This window comes from Molothrus ater, chromosome 1 (genome assembly GCF_012460135.2).
Source record: "Molothrus ater isolate BHLD 08-10-18 breed brown headed cowbird chromosome 1, BPBGC_Mater_1.1, whole genome shotgun sequence".
NCBI classification, from domain to species: Eukaryota; Metazoa; Chordata; class Aves; order Passeriformes; family Icteridae; genus Molothrus; species Molothrus ater.
The window spans coordinates 59,443,437-59,458,852 of NC_050478.2; the positions used below are offsets into that span (position 1 = coordinate 59,443,437).

The 15,416-nt window shown below is 42.9% G+C and overlaps 1 protein-coding gene across 5 annotated transcripts in view; it reads right to left on the bottom strand.

Annotated features, from left to right (window-relative positions):
- The window catches only part of NFATC1 (nuclear factor of activated T cells 1), a 110,330-nt gene that overhangs the window by 62,543 nt on the left and 32,371 nt on the right, over window positions 1-15,416 (bottom strand). For all 5 annotated transcript variants that reach the window (XM_036378803.1, XM_036378805.1, XM_036378804.1 and 2 more), the window contains 2 exons: window positions 4,310-4,512; window positions 988-1,160 (listed from right to left, as the gene is read on the bottom strand). In XM_036378803.1, the coding sequence (XP_036234696.1) occupies window positions 988-1,160; window positions 4,310-4,512 (376 nt within the window). The remainder of the gene's footprint in view (window positions 1-987; window positions 1,161-4,309; window positions 4,513-15,416) is intronic.

Here is a 15,416-nt window from a genome sequence, read left to right on the forward strand (position 1 = left end):
TGAAACCATGACTCCTTACATGTTTTGCTTTGCCCTCCAGCATGAATGGAGCTAGGAATGGTCAGGCCTTCCTTCCCATTCCCTCTGCCAGAGCTCACCCCTCACATACCTGCCAGATATCAAGTTTCCCCCCTTACTCTCTCAGCATCAAAAAGATCCACTTTGTGAATGGAATTCAACAAAACCTTAAAAAATTGTTTCAGTCCATCCAGCCAATCAAAATAGCATTGGGAGTTCGACTGAAATTCAGCTTCCACCACTTATGCTGGACTGTTAAAGCTACACAAAGCAGATACATTTTGTTTTGTGTGGGGGAGGCTGATGAGGCTTAGAGAGCAAAAATGATATAGGTATCTTTGAAGAGTGTCCCAGTGTATCTGATAAAATACAGGCTGTTCATTTAAAAAGACTCCAGTGCAGAAACCTGGCTTCTGGAGGTTTTCTGAAGCTGCAGGCCAGTGCGTCAGTTCTAGGATATTGCTAGCTCCTTATCAAAGGGGCTGGGGTTTTGTTTGCTGGTTTTTTGCTTTATGATGGGGAAACAGAGTGAACAGAACATGAGAGATGTTTTCCAAAACTTCTACAGCAGTTACCTTTATGATAAGGAGTCACCAAAACCAAAGGCCCTGTCCCTCCCAGGTCTACTATTAGCTTAACTGTTCTTTACTTGTGTGTGTTTTTCTACAGCACTCAATGCACAAAACTACACATTTTTTCCTAAGACACAGATATTCTGTTCTCAATGTAAATCATGTACTTTTGGAAAGCAGATTAAAGTTCACTAACTAGACAAGTAAAGCAAAACCAATGTAGAGCATGCTGGTGAGGACAGAATGCACATGGGGCAGAAAAGTTAAAAACTGTTCAAAAGGTGTGTGGACATGGCAGTGCTGAGTTAACAGTGATCTTGGACATCTTCTTCAACCTCATTGATTAAAAGATTTTCTGATAATATCCAGCAAGAGGAGGATGTTTGTTGCTACTTACAGCACTCAATGGGATTGGAGGCTACTTGCAAGGAGAGGGTCCTGCCATTGGCCTGTGGGATGTGAACCCTGAAGACCAGACGCACACGCGTGTTCTTACGACCGATGTCCGTCTCTCCCTTGCGCAGCTCAATGTCAGAGTTTCGGAGCTTTAATATCCCAGCACAGTCGATGCTATCCAAAAGGAAACACAGGGCAATTAAATTCACTTCAAGAAGACTTCAGGAAGACGGGAGTGTGTGTATCTTATCTCTCTCCTGCATGCTCTTCTTAAAAAACTGCATCAGGCACAGCCCAATGACCAGGCTGAGTGCAGCAGACTTTGTTTAGTACTTGCACTCCCAAGAGGCTGAGCTGGGGCTATTGGTAGCAGCAGGTAGTGACTGCTGTAAGAACACAAATTTAGGATGCTACCTCAGGTCTCAGAGGAAGAAAATCTAAAGGACCCTTCCTCCCCAACACATCCTGTAGTTAAAGATAAGCCAAAGCCCAAAAGAAACAGCAAGACTAGGAAAGCCAGTGGGATGTGACAGAAGTGCAGAAACTGTTACTAACCTAGAATGCCAGGCTACTTAAAATTTTACTTGTTATAACTAATTTAGACAAAAATCTGACAAGATTTTCAATCTAGGGTGAAGTCCTGAAATTCTTATTAATGAGCAAAAAAGCTCTCCCTGAGGTCGGTTCTACTGTCAGTTTGTTTGTATTTCAATGAATTGGAAATACACCCAAGCTTAGCGCTGAGCTGAAGCTCTGCATGAAAAAAACTAAACTCAGAGTCCTCTCCTCACATTAGGGAAAAACATGCTTTTCATCAGATACAACTACTACAATTTCTGGCCTCACTGTCTTTTTTAGTTTTTTAACTTTGGTTTTCTCCTGGATGAGTTTACGAGCCAGGATTTTTGTCAAAGAATATTTCAACAGAAGAAGCTCCCAGAGCAAAAGACATATAAACATATGCACTCAAAAACCCACTGCAAAAATACCTCTGCCTTGGCCATGACTACAAAGGCTACATGGCAATTTCTTCTGGGTACTGGTCTCTGGCATGCATTTTATTACATTGAGTATGCATAGTTAACTTTATTTTGCATTCAAAGAGTTTAATTCCCCCTCTAGACCTTTGAAGCTCTTCTTCTGAAGTAAACTGCAAATAAACACTATGACAGCACAGTTTTGATCTGCATTTTTTCTAAAGTATGGATTTCAGAACTTAAAAAATGCCCTTGCTGATATGATCAAAGAAACTAATGAAAGTATTAAAGATTCCCAACAATGCTTATTAGCAGGTGAAGCCGTAAGAATTATATAAGAATTACATATAAATTCTTATGGTCTGCATAAGAATACAGAGTATTTGTATCCATGTCAAAATTCTATGCAAAGATCCATAAGTTATGGAAGAGATGGTGCATTTCTCCATATTGCCTCTCCTACAGCAACACTTGTAAACTGTGTACGACTCATGTGTATGTACAACTCATACTCAAATGTTCAGAGAAGAAAAAGTATTTAAATTCAAGCTTGTAAAGTCATGGACATTGAAATCTGAAGTCAATAGGAACAGCTAAATGTGCAAAAGTTAAATGGGCAGATGAGCTTTGGTGTTTCCCTGAATCAAGGCCTGAACACATAAAGTGTGAGGGAAGTCCTTGGCTCCAAATTTCAATTCATTGGTAGTCCTACATGAGGTTTTAGACTACTGACATGTAAGGCCTATATATGCCAAAGCATTGTTTGTGATTCTTGACTGAGCTGTACCACAGTCTGGCACACATGCCACAAAAATATTCAGCTTGGCTCCCAAACTATGTAACTTACCTTTATTTTAGGGAGAAAGATGAATGAAATGGTAATAAAGTTCCTAGATGGCCAAAAAACGTGATTCAAACTGGATAAATAAAGTGCCAGATAAATACTGTGTGGGTATAAATTGGTGAAATTTCCTTAACCCAAATGCAGCCCCACTAACATTCGATGGCAGCAAACGGGGCCAATAATTCTGAAGGCTTGTTATGACTTTTAACACAATGCACTGAGAGAGAGATCCTCAGGTCTTGAGTGATTACTCTAAGCCCAGCTGGCAATGCAGCTAAACATATTCTGGCTCTTCTATTTACATGAGGCACTCCAGGGCATGTTGTACATGACACTGCAAACCAGCTTCTAATAACCACTATGTGTGGAAGGACTTTAGGTGTCTGACTGCATTTTCCACTTCGTTAAGGCAAGGCAAACTGTATGAAAAACAAGGAGTGAAATTGTGATTTTCCTGTGGTATTTGGTTTGGTGGAGGTCAGGATTTCTTGCTTGCTTTCTATCTTTCTATATATACACACACAAAGGTGCATGCATCTATATATAAATATGAATACATTTATATTTCTAGACACACCAAGAGCTGTACTTGCACGCAAGCACACAGAAATTCCTCCCAAGACAAACACCTCAGATAATGGTTAGGATGATTTGAATGAAGGGAGGAGACAACTCAGGGGGTAGGCTGATTTGAGGGAGGGGTACAGAGAGGATAGGATAAAATAGTGTGAAAGGTTTGCTGCATATCACTTACATAGAACACAATTTTAACCTTTACATAACATCTTATAACGATGTTTACAGATGCTTAATGGACCTACAGGGCACTTAATTATCACCCAGATATCCTAAGATAACCATGCCTACTTTTCTGCATAGCACTAAACTTAGCCCAGTTTAACAACTCAATCTGTAAACTGCATCAACTTTGAATACAGGTTTTTAGAGGTAACTCTTAGTTCTGGAAGATTTGCTTGTAAGCAAGTGCCATGAAAAATGCTGAGTTTTATTATGTGAGAAATGAGTGGTTTCATTTGTCTCAGAAAAACCGCGAGGGTACTTGGAAATGCTCTCTAAGAGTTTCCTTTGACATCCAAAGATAAATTTTAATCAGCTCTGTTCCTTGTGCTAGTGCGTATAGGAGCAACAGGTGTCATATTTAGAAACTAAATGCAGGAGCTGAGGTAGGAGATATTTACAGCTCAGTAACCGAGATACTTATTTTAAATGGCAAATAAGCACATTGGCTGAAACTCTAGAATGAAAGCAAATCAGTTGTCATAAATATTTGTGCAGTTTGTTTTGCTCTTAAGCTGATTAGTGGCAATTTGTCTCAGCAATGTTGTGGAAACCTACTATTACAGAGAGAAATGTAGGGAAAGAAGAAAAAAAGATAGGGAAAGGAAAATTGTGTACAGAAAGAAAGGAACAAACCCCAAAGAAATTAAATGAGTTGACCAAGACAAAACTGCTAGGAGACAGACATGGTGCCTTGGTCTTACATTGCTCTCATGCTGTTCTCTGGAAGAAGAGGGATTTCCAGGACTTTGGTGTTGGAAAGTATTGTTTCATGGCTGGTGGTGGAAACGGTCTTGCCGGTGATCCGGTGAACCTGGTAGAAGGCATGGGGTCGCAGCAGGCGGTCGTCTGCAGTCCCAATGAATAGCTGCAGCGTGAGCGGCTCGCTTTCTAAGTAACCATGGAGCTGGCAAGAGAACAGAAAACGCCCACTGAGCGCCACGCACATAAACTGCTAGGAATCAATTAAAGTTTTATAAGCAGGAGAGCCTAATTCAAGGAGAGAACCTGTGACAGGTGCTATGCGTTAAGTTCCCCCCTTCCATTTTTCCTGTAATGTAATATTGGTACAATAAAAAGGTGCACTCACAAAATGTCTCATTATCCTAAAGGACCTGAGGCACTTTAGATGGGCTGGGCTTTTGAGTACTCCTGCTACATCCACAGAAAACTTTGCATAAATTCTGCTGCAGTGTTCAGCAGAAAAACACAATGAACTTGATGTTCCTTCACAGTACTGAGGGATGCAAAACTGACAGAGTTTGCAGAGGGAAAGGACACAGCTCACCCATCCCCATGCTTCCTTGGACATCTCTCATGCGGCAGCAGTCTGCTGCTTGTGACCTCATTAGCTGATTTTTATGCTGGTAAATACCTCCTGGGACAGCATGGGGACAGATCACATATACACGATTAGCAGCTCACCGTGTGTCAAATTCTTGTTATAATCACACAAAAATCTCATTGAAGCTCTTGGGCCTGGGTTGAACCTCATCCACATTACAGTGACTGCTCTGATGACAACAAGAGTTATTTCTGCCACAGGATGTGGAGGAAGCAGAGCCTGACCTCATCTGTACCATCTCCTGTAGTAGCTACTCATGGTTCCCACTGCTGTGGAGTCCTCAGACAACGTCCCACTTGTGGCTGCCACCTGACATTGGGAAATGAGTCTCACAAAACCAGTTCTCTTACAGGGGTTAGTGGTGATGTTTTGTCCCAAGGGAAGGGAAGATGCAGCAACCATAGGAGGGAGGAACGTGGGCAAGGTGCACTGTCCCAGGAGATGCCCCACCCCAGAGCAAACCTACTCACTTTGTTGTAGGTTTAGGTTCCACTGTGAATGGTCATGTGGGTTTAGGCATGAGTTATTCACCATCACTGAATACAGAAACTCAAAACTTACCACAATTTGGTAAGGAGCAATGCTAGTTTTAAGGTAGCTGCAAGTTCAAAGCTAAATAAAGCTGAAAAGAAGTGGTGAAACCCATATATCAAATGCTGCTTAAATTTGTATTTCGTCTCCTTAAATTTTCACACTCCTTACAAATCATTTTCATATTAACTCTCTAAGGTATTGTACCATCTGATATCAGGAATGCTATTAAAAACAAAGATATTGAATCACTGTTACTCCTTGCGCCCAGCGAAATTCTGGTGGGTGCTAACAGGCCCAAAGCCCTCTCTCCACTATCAAACATGCTGAATGGCAATAGCAATTCACAGTGGCAAAGTTTCAGATACCAAAGTGACCAATGCAGGAGGAAGGGAGGACAATGAGCCTAGACACATCTTCCATCGACAACTGGGCACACCGTAAATTTTTCACCCCATACTTTGGTCAGAAAAGCAAAGAGAACAGAAGCATTTTTGTTTGATTTGGTGCAGCAATTTTATATCCTTACCTAAGGCACATGAATGCTGGAAGGATGCAGGGATAGGAGGAAGACAAGGCTCATTTTTAGCTTTTCTACATTATTTTATCAGCTCTGCATTCCTGAGACATCATATGAAGGCAGCTCAGAGCCAGGGGGTTGTGACATGATATGATATGATATGATTGATATGAGGGTTCCATGCCAGAACTGTAAAATTGGAAACATATTAGTAGCAGTTTGATAATCTGCACTATCAGCAAAACAAGAGTGAGAGAAAAGCAGAGCCATGCCTGTATGCTGCCTTCAGTAGGATGCTATGAACCTCCCTCCAGCTCTACATGGAACACCCACTTCTATGGTCCCTGACACACACATTAGCACTATGCTGCAAAAAGAGGGACTCCTGGCTTTCTCCCCTCAGAGACAGACATGCAGCTTGAGCTGCAGGTAGGTGATCATAGGTGTGCTCCTGGTACAGTCAGTGGCCACAGGGAAGCCACTGTCCTACTCATCACCACCCTGTTCCCCCCGCCATGACAGCCTGGCTGCTCATTAATTCCAACGGTGTGTGTGAGCAGGGCTGGTGGAGTGACCTGGATTTGTCCCAAGCTGATCTTCCCTGCCTCACCACTTCCAGAGCCTCAGCAGCAAAGCTAAGGTAAGGGAGGAGACACAAGGTATCCCAGGTTATTTTTGGTCAAGACCAGCACATGGGTTTGCAGGGGAAAAAGTAAGACAGTGTGACATGCCAGGCAAATAAATTTCTATGCATTGCCAGCGGTCACTTCTCCAAGTCGTCATGGAGGATGCTTTTTATGGAGAGTGTAAAATTAAAACAAACACATATTGAGTTACAAGGACGCTTAAAATGTAAAAATAGACTAGCGAGTAACTCAAACCTCAATTCAGCAAAAGCAAAATCGCACACCAAGGTACCCATATGTTTTACTGAACATGGGCAAAGAGGACCAAAAATGTTGGTCTTGCATTGGGTTCTGCTATTTCAGGCTTTATTTTTAAATCTGAACTTGCCTGCTGCCATAGTTTGTAACCTACTGCTGAGCCTCAGCTTGCGCTTTTCCCACAGGTTTCCTACCAGGAGGCAATCAAACACCCAGAGTCCTCAGCTTTGCACACCTGCCTTTCCATGAAAAGTGTTCACGTGCTGGAAAATAAATAATGAGATCTCAGTTGCATGTTTTGCATTGTTTTTTAAGGTTTGTAATCGTCAAGCTGAATTTATGTTTGCTTTTTTTAAAGGCCCTGTCCTAGAGCAGAGCCATACTTTACTTTGGATCTATTACCCAAAGTCACTTACTCCCTGACTTAGAAAGTGACAGAAACATCCAGAAAGATTCATGTAATTGCTATATGCTCGATTTTGCTGCCCTCAAAATAAGAAAAATTCAGTCACATCACTGTAAGTTTTATGTCGTATTCTGTGTTAGGAAGATTCTGTGTTCTGATCTCTAATTTGTATTTCCTTTTGAGCTTTACCCATTGCATCACATTATTTACTTTTATATTATGTCACATAATCGTGTATGCCAACAGAAGCAATAAAAGAAAGCGATGCAAGGATTAACATTTAAAGGGGCATGTACTGTGAATGACTTATTTTAGACTATGCACCCAGTGCATTATTTCCATGACAGACAGTGCTGAGCCTCGGGAGTTTTCAGCACGCTGCAGATGTCTGCTGAATGGGCCAGATCCTGCTTACTGTCAGCTGGATGCAGTAAGAATATTCCACAGTTCCCTCCAAACATGGGATACAGGTTTAACAGTGAGAAGCAGTGGCAGTAAAAGCACAGTTGTGGGACTTAAGGCTGTTAGGTTTGCCAGCAGTCAAAGGGAATATCAAACAAGATCAGTGTAAAATGGGATGGGAAAAAAGGGTGACTGAGCATTTTTCTTGGTGAGGAAAGATCTCGCATGTTCATATCCATGCATATTTTCCATGTATGCTCTGGGGTACTGTACTAGGTGGAAGAGCGATTCAGTTTCCTGGCGTGCAACATGGGATGCATGCGTCAGACATCCTATTTTTATCTTTTTCTCCGTGTAACACAGTCCAAAGCTCCTAATAACTCAGCGGTTGAGTATGGGTGACAAAGGTGCTCTCAGCTACAGCATTCATAATAAAGGACATGTCTTTCCTACCAGGCATGCTTTCCTTGGCAATACATAGATCCAAGTGGAAAGAGGTGTACTTTCCCCTGCCGTGAAACTGTAAAAAGAATTAGCTGCAAAAAAGGACGAGGAGCACAATGTTTCTGAATGAGTTTCCCTTCCCAAATTAAGGCAGTGATACAGCAGTCACCTGGTTTGGTACAAAGGAAAGATGCAGGAAAGACTTAAATATGCAGATAAGAACTGTGTGGCCAAGTGTTTGGTTTTGAAATGAAAATAGGTCATATTCCCTTGTTCTGACCAAACACTGACTACTCTCTGCTCTTTTCCTCTTTGAGCAACACTGTTAAAAATACTTGAACTCATCTCAAATGACATTTTCATTTTTATTGTCTGAAGCTGCTGAGATCAAAATCAGACTTAATTGCAGGCCTATTACACACTCCTCTAATTCTATCAAAAGCAATGCAGTCACTGGTAATTAACACCAGAACAGGACCGATCACAGCTAAGCTCTTCATCACCTTACATCCTCTTATGCAAGAGCGAGGGAAAAGGCTGCACCGGCTGAGCCACCGCATCAAGCCTTCCCTGGGATTCCTACACCTCTCCGTCATCGCTTTCCCATCGCTGTCTCCCACCAACATGTCTCGATTCTCACCAGTAGGCTGCTGCTCATCTCAGTGCAGGGTGCCAAAGCAAACCCCAGCCTTTCCCCAGGGAGATGCACTGGGGCTGGATGTTTTCTTGTGTCCAGATGCTGTGGCACTGAATGCCAGGAATCTTCCAATCTCCAGTGGCCAGTGAAGTGTGAGGGAAACAGGGCTGTCACCCCTCACAGCCACAAACAAGGTACTATCTGATTCAGTCCTACAGCTATGATGACCTCTGGTTTATCACAGACGTGAGCATACTGAGGCTGCCTGGATTCCAAATGTGCTCCTGGTACACATCTATTAAATCTGCCAATTGGAATTGAACAGACTTGGAAACGATGAGCGGAAGGAGATGAGGTGTTTTGAACATAAGCAGTAGGAAAAAAAAAAAGCAAAATCTCCCCAAACCTTCCTACAGTTACTGTGGAGGTATTTTGAGGAAATTTTGCAAGCGCCACATCCAATAACTCAAACACTATTTCAGCTTCAGTGGTTATTCTACAGTCAGTGAGGAAAACTTCTATTATTTAAGCCATGGCATTTATTTTAAGAAACGCAGTTGAAATATTCTGCACGTTCCCTTTCCAAATGCTTTTATGCTTTTGGCATGCCCAAGCATCTGTTGAAATGCTCAGAAAGCTACCTGTCAAAACAAGGAAGCCTCTGTCTGGAGAGGCTCCTGGAGGCCACCAAAAGAATGGCCCTGTTCTCACGGGACACACCAGCCAGATACACCCTCTGCACCACCCACGACATCAGTCAGGAAGAAAGGGAGCCATCCTGTGTAATAGCTTTCAAGTGTACTTACTGTGAGTTTGGGGAAAGGACTGCAAAAACCCTACAGTGGTGCATTCCTCCAGACCTGGACTCTTTTGCAAATATATCAAATGAACATTGGAGTATAATTTAGGGCTTAGCCTGTCCCAATGCATTAAAGGCTGAGCTCCCACTAATAACAAAGCAGGGCATGACCAGGGACTTAGTATTCACTCTCAAAACCAGTCAGCAGCTGTGCTTGAGACTCTTGAGGCCCGTAGGGGCTGCCTCCTTAATGATAATGATGTGCCAAAAAATGCCACAGGGAACTTCCATATCAGTGTGTGTGTTTTTCTTGCCTGGTTTTTTATGTTTGGTATATAATAAAGACAACAATCCACTTTATGCCTCTAAAAATACTAAGAACAATAACTACTTACCTGACCATGTAACTGATGGCCACACTGCTTGCAGCAGGTACCACAGTGCTTATGCTCAGCAAAGCCTTACACATCTATCTGCACCATTTGCATTCCCAGAACTGTTCAAGGAATACCTGAGTCAGTCTGGTGAGACTCATCAGAGACTAACAACCCAGTCTGGTGTAAGGGGGCTTCTTTCCCTTTTATTCCCATCAACGTTTTGGAAAGCAATGCTTTCAAAAAAGGTCGAACAGAATAAAATCTGTAAAATAAGGACATTTTAAAGTCAAGACAAGTGCTGCTTGTCTCTTTAAGCTAGAGCTTTGGAGCTACACACTAAATAGCTTTATTGCTTTTCAAGCAGCAGGTATTTTTTTTCAGGAACTGCACATGATGAATGATAAAATGAAACAAATTGTCATGTTTTAAAAGTGTACCTAATATACAGCCTCAATAAAATACCATCAGTGAGTGCTCAGTGTCCTGTTTTTTTAAAACCAAATCAAAGATCCAGCTGTTTAATCTACAAAGAAAGTGCACAAACATTTTGGGTATTGATTTCAGCAGTTAGCACTGAGCACGCATAAAAATAGTGTTGTGAATCTGATTTTCAAGAAAAAGGATTTACTTTCGGCTCCCACACAGGAGCCGAAGAGGACGTAAGCCACTGCATCATGGGTTTGAATGGCAGGAGGGAAAAGCTGATCTTGTGGGCAGTGACTGTCATGTGAAGTGCAGGCACAGGAGTGAGGTCAGGAGACCAGGGCATCTATTCTGGTGTGCACTGCAGAGATCCTGCCTGGCCTCCGCCTGGGCATCCAGCAAGCTGCCCTGCCACCATGCCTCCAGGTGAAAATGCCCAAAAACCTGCTGCTGAAGACTCTGGGAGCCAGCAACCTACACCTCTGGGAAAAAGAGTTAGGAAAAGACTGCCCCATTCGTTGCAAAATTCACTAATACTTATTCTGACCTGGTTTGGGCTTTAACTCTTTTGTAGGGAGAGGTCTGAGAAAAAAAACCACACCTCAGATGGGGGACTGGGACTGTAGCAATTCTCTTCTCAAGCTCCTCTCCCAAATCCAGGTGCCATGGGAACTAGTATATGGAACTCCCCTCGGCCCCTCTGCTCCAGAGGGAAGCTGGGCAGTCCTGCAGATCAGGGGTGCATACTGAAGAGCAGCAGCAGGGCACAAGGAGGCAGCTGTACCCTGAGCTGCCAAGCGGAGCCAGGCAGGGGCTGGCAGCCCCTGCTCTGGGGATTCAGGTCCCCACAGGACAAGGAGCAAGCAGCCCTGGCAGTGCCAGTGAGGCAGACAGGCAGCATCGACAGAGCACCAGCAAACCACTGAGGCACGTGTCTTGCTGGGCATGTTGCAGAATCCCTGTCTCTTTGCAGCTGTTTCTCTCCACCCTCAAGCTCACACTCTGCAGGTGTACACGTTTCAGTCACTGCCACACCACCCGTGTGCCCCTTGCTCTTTCCAGATGCCTAGACACCCGCTTCCATGTACCTAGGACTGAGCGAGGCACATCATCCTGACCAGGAAAATCTTCCCTTTGCCAGCAACCAGGCAAGCAAGAAGGGGCGCTGGTTTTTGGATGATGTGCACTGTTCAGCTCCAGACTCTTTGTCAGTGACTCCTCAGGTACTAAACTTGGTCTGCTTAGACACTCCTTTGAGAGGACAAGCCAAAAAAAGGGGAGCATCTTATTCAAAACAACAGAGCAGACAGACTTCAAAACGAAATACAGTAAAAACAGAACAACCCCTCAAAAAACAATGAAACAGAAAATAAAACACTTCCTTAGGAGCTGAGATCACCCTCTGGCTGTGACAGATTTTGCTGTACTACATCTGATGCAGTTAAACAAAAAAAGAGAATAAATTATGCTCTGTGCAATGAAACATGTTTCTATCCCATAGTCTTTCACTTAATATAACATTGTAACAGGAATTTGTACAGATTTTTGTGCTACTTTCAGGATTTATTTTTTCTTTCTGAAAGTGACTTTCCTTGGATTTACTCAAACTCTGTTTTAAGATCCAAATGCAGTCAGAGCTGGTCCACAAATAAAAATAAGATGGCTTGCTCCTGCAAGGGGCCAACCCTGGGCCAAGGACTAGAGCTGGATGGGAGAGCAGTGAATGGAAACAGCAGGAGTGTGTTTTATGTGGCACTTTCTAGTGCTGCCACTTGGACCTTAAATCAACAGAGCAGCAAAAGAGCAGCTGTTCACATCATGATGAATAAAGATCTATATAAAACTTCCAGCTGCAAATACGCTGAGGAATTATTAATCTTAATGTAATAGAGATGCTGTACACTCAGTCACTGGCTCACGAGTAATTTCAGTCTCTATCCAGGGAAAAACAGCCTTCGTGGCTGCTGGCCCTCAGCACAGCCATGAAATCTCCTTGTCTAAACAGCCGCAAGACACTGCTCCCTATTTCTAGGAAGGATTTTCCTCCTAAAAAATACACGTACCTAAAAACCAACCCATGTCACACTCCTCCTAAAACTGTTAGACTTACAAGAGAGATGCCCATTAGAAAAGGAGTTACTAATATTATGGATTTGTAAGTCTGGGGCCCCTTATTCACTGGGACACCAAGAAATCATTACGGCTCTCATGACATCTTCTACCCCAAGACCATAGAAATGTTCTTCTAATCCTTGCTGCCTCATCACTCTCCAAGGATTATAAATCCAGGTCTGGGGGTAAGTCCAGCACAACAGTGTCCTCCCTGAAACTACCCAACCCCTCACTCTAGAAACTTAAGAAACTCAGTAGAGTAGAAACTCTGTTGAGTTTCTACTCAGAACATTTGCCTTCAGCATCCATCACGGCTTTCAGTTTGGAGAATCATACCCATGACCATGCACGGGTTAAAAAAAAAATGAACACAGGAGACCTATAGAAGGAATTTATGACATGTTCCTAGGCAGATAGCCTGGACAAGCTCCTACTTGTGAGCCTGCCTTTCGCCATGCTGCTGACGCACCGCTCGCACCCAGCATGCTCCCGGTTGTGGTGAGCACAGGCTGGCCCGGGATCCTCGGATGTGTGTCAGGTGCCGTCAGCACCGTGTCCTTCACCACTGCCCATCCCAGCCATGCTGCAGCACACTGCCAGCATCCCTCAGTGACTCCTCCAATCCCAGACACACCCTCAATGTCTCGTTTTAATTTGGTGGTTCACGAGTGCTTCAGCAAATGAATGACTTCGAATTCTCATCCTCGTAAATTTGAGGACAACAGGGCACCCATCTACTCACAAGAGTTATCTGATTAAAGGCCAGTGCTTTTGAGGTGCATGTCAAGATAAACACTGGCTTGTATGGGACAGAGACAACTCAGTTTCAGGCTGAAAACTTTTGGAGTTCAGGGACATCAGTGAGACAATATTAAACTAGAAAGGGTTGCCTTTTTTCTCAATTTTAACTTCTCTCCAAATGAGATTTATTTAAACTGCTACTGAAGACAGAAAGCTGGGGCTATGTTTAAAGGCTTTATCTCTGTAAATATTTGGAGAGCTATAAATACTGAGCCATATTCATAATACGAATATTGCACTTACTGTTCTGTTGCCATGAAAATTACTACAGATAGACTTCCAATTCTTAATTTCTCTGATTTGCCAAGCACTTGTTTAAAAAGACAAAAAAAAATCTTATGTGAGACATTTTGCTATTTAATTAGCCAACGGAGTCAAAAGCCACAGCACAGAGCAGGAACTAAACACCCAAGGGTGGAGGCAGATAAAGCACGTAGTGCAGTAGCATGGTATACAGCTGTATGCCCCAAGTGAGACTTATTATAATCAGACGGTCCATGAATCAAGCCCTGACTGCTTTCTGTGTTTGGGGAAAGGAGGTTGGCTGAAGGTGTGAAATAAACCTCCTCCTAGCTTCTTCTGAAAGCCACATGTATACTGATGGCTTACAGCTTTCACAGTACTTCTGTCCATTTTTGTCTGGGGTTTTTTGTTTTTTTTTTTAATTTTTATGTAGGAATGAATTAAAAGAAGGGAAATGTTTCAAGGCTTTTTATAAAAGTGCAGAGCAAAGATGTCTCAGATGAAGGTGCAGTAAGCTGGGCATGGAGTGAGCAAGCTCCTATCTCCAGCACTGCCAGAGTTTTTGCTTTATCAGAGATTATGATTTGATTAGAGCAGAAAAAAAATCATAACAACTTTTTACGTATTTCCAGACTTCTTTGTTTAATCAATCTGTGCTTCAACCTCCTCACAAAACAAAGGCAGTACCCACACTGCCAGGAGACCACTTCTGGTCCTACTCCACTTCCCCAAACCACCTTTGATCCACCTGGTGCTACAGCTCTGATTACACTGCAGTTTTATCTGAGAGCATGTCTTCCATGGAAAGCATCTAAATGCAGCAATAAAAATAGGTCAGGTGTATCTTATAACTTGGATTCAAGGTTTTGACCTTCAGAACAGTCTGATTAAACTATAAGAAATATTGAGAGATCGGATTCCACACTGTAAGTTGCTTGAGGGTGATGCCATTGGTTGATGTCACTGCATTTTTTAATGAAAAAAAATCCAAAAAACCAAATGGATGGAATAGACATGACTGACCAATGAGCATACCATGAGGTGCTCTGCCACCAGTGCTACAATGAACTAAAGGCTTGAGATCTCCAACTGCAAGTAAATAAAATAAGCATGAAAGATTTCTAAAACTTTCTCAACATACAGGGGACTATTTTCCATCAATCATTCTAAATATTGTCACGTTGAGTAACATTATTTAGCAACAGCTGTTGCACTAGAATTTCTGACTTGAACACTCACAGGCTAACACCACAACCCTGCTTAAAGCCAGTAAGACAGCCAAGTAAAATGCTGCAAATATTAACAGCAGAATTTGCCAATAAAAGCCTTATAGAATAGCTTATCTGCTTCTGCAAATGGATGAGACTATGCTGCAGTCAGTGGAGCAGGATGCCAGTGCATGACTGGGAACTGAGGAGGATGGTGGGGGTAATGATATCTCCTTGAAGGGAGGTATGACAAGGAGGTGATGGCAACCAGAATCTGTGTTTTTACACCCAAACCAAGACTGTGTCTCTATCAACCTGCTGACTTCAAACATGAGGCTCTAGTATGAGACAAGTTCCAAGCCAGAGACAGAAATGCCAAGGTCTTAAAAGGCACTGCTTCTCCCAGCCATAGTCCAGCCTTACCTGGGTTATCCAGCCTAAGAACTACATCTCAGTCTTGGCAAACTGGTAAAACCTTAAAGCCTGCTAAGCACAGTTAGAAACAATTGTACACAACACATCCAGTCAAAAGAAAAAGGGAAAAGCCAGGTGATTCATGCCACCTTACTTTTAACACGTACAGGCTGGACAACAACAGGGTCTAGTCACCTTGGCTGCCATCACAGCCAGCAAAACAAGACAGGCACTCTGAAGGTGTGATTTACCCAAGCAGCTTCAG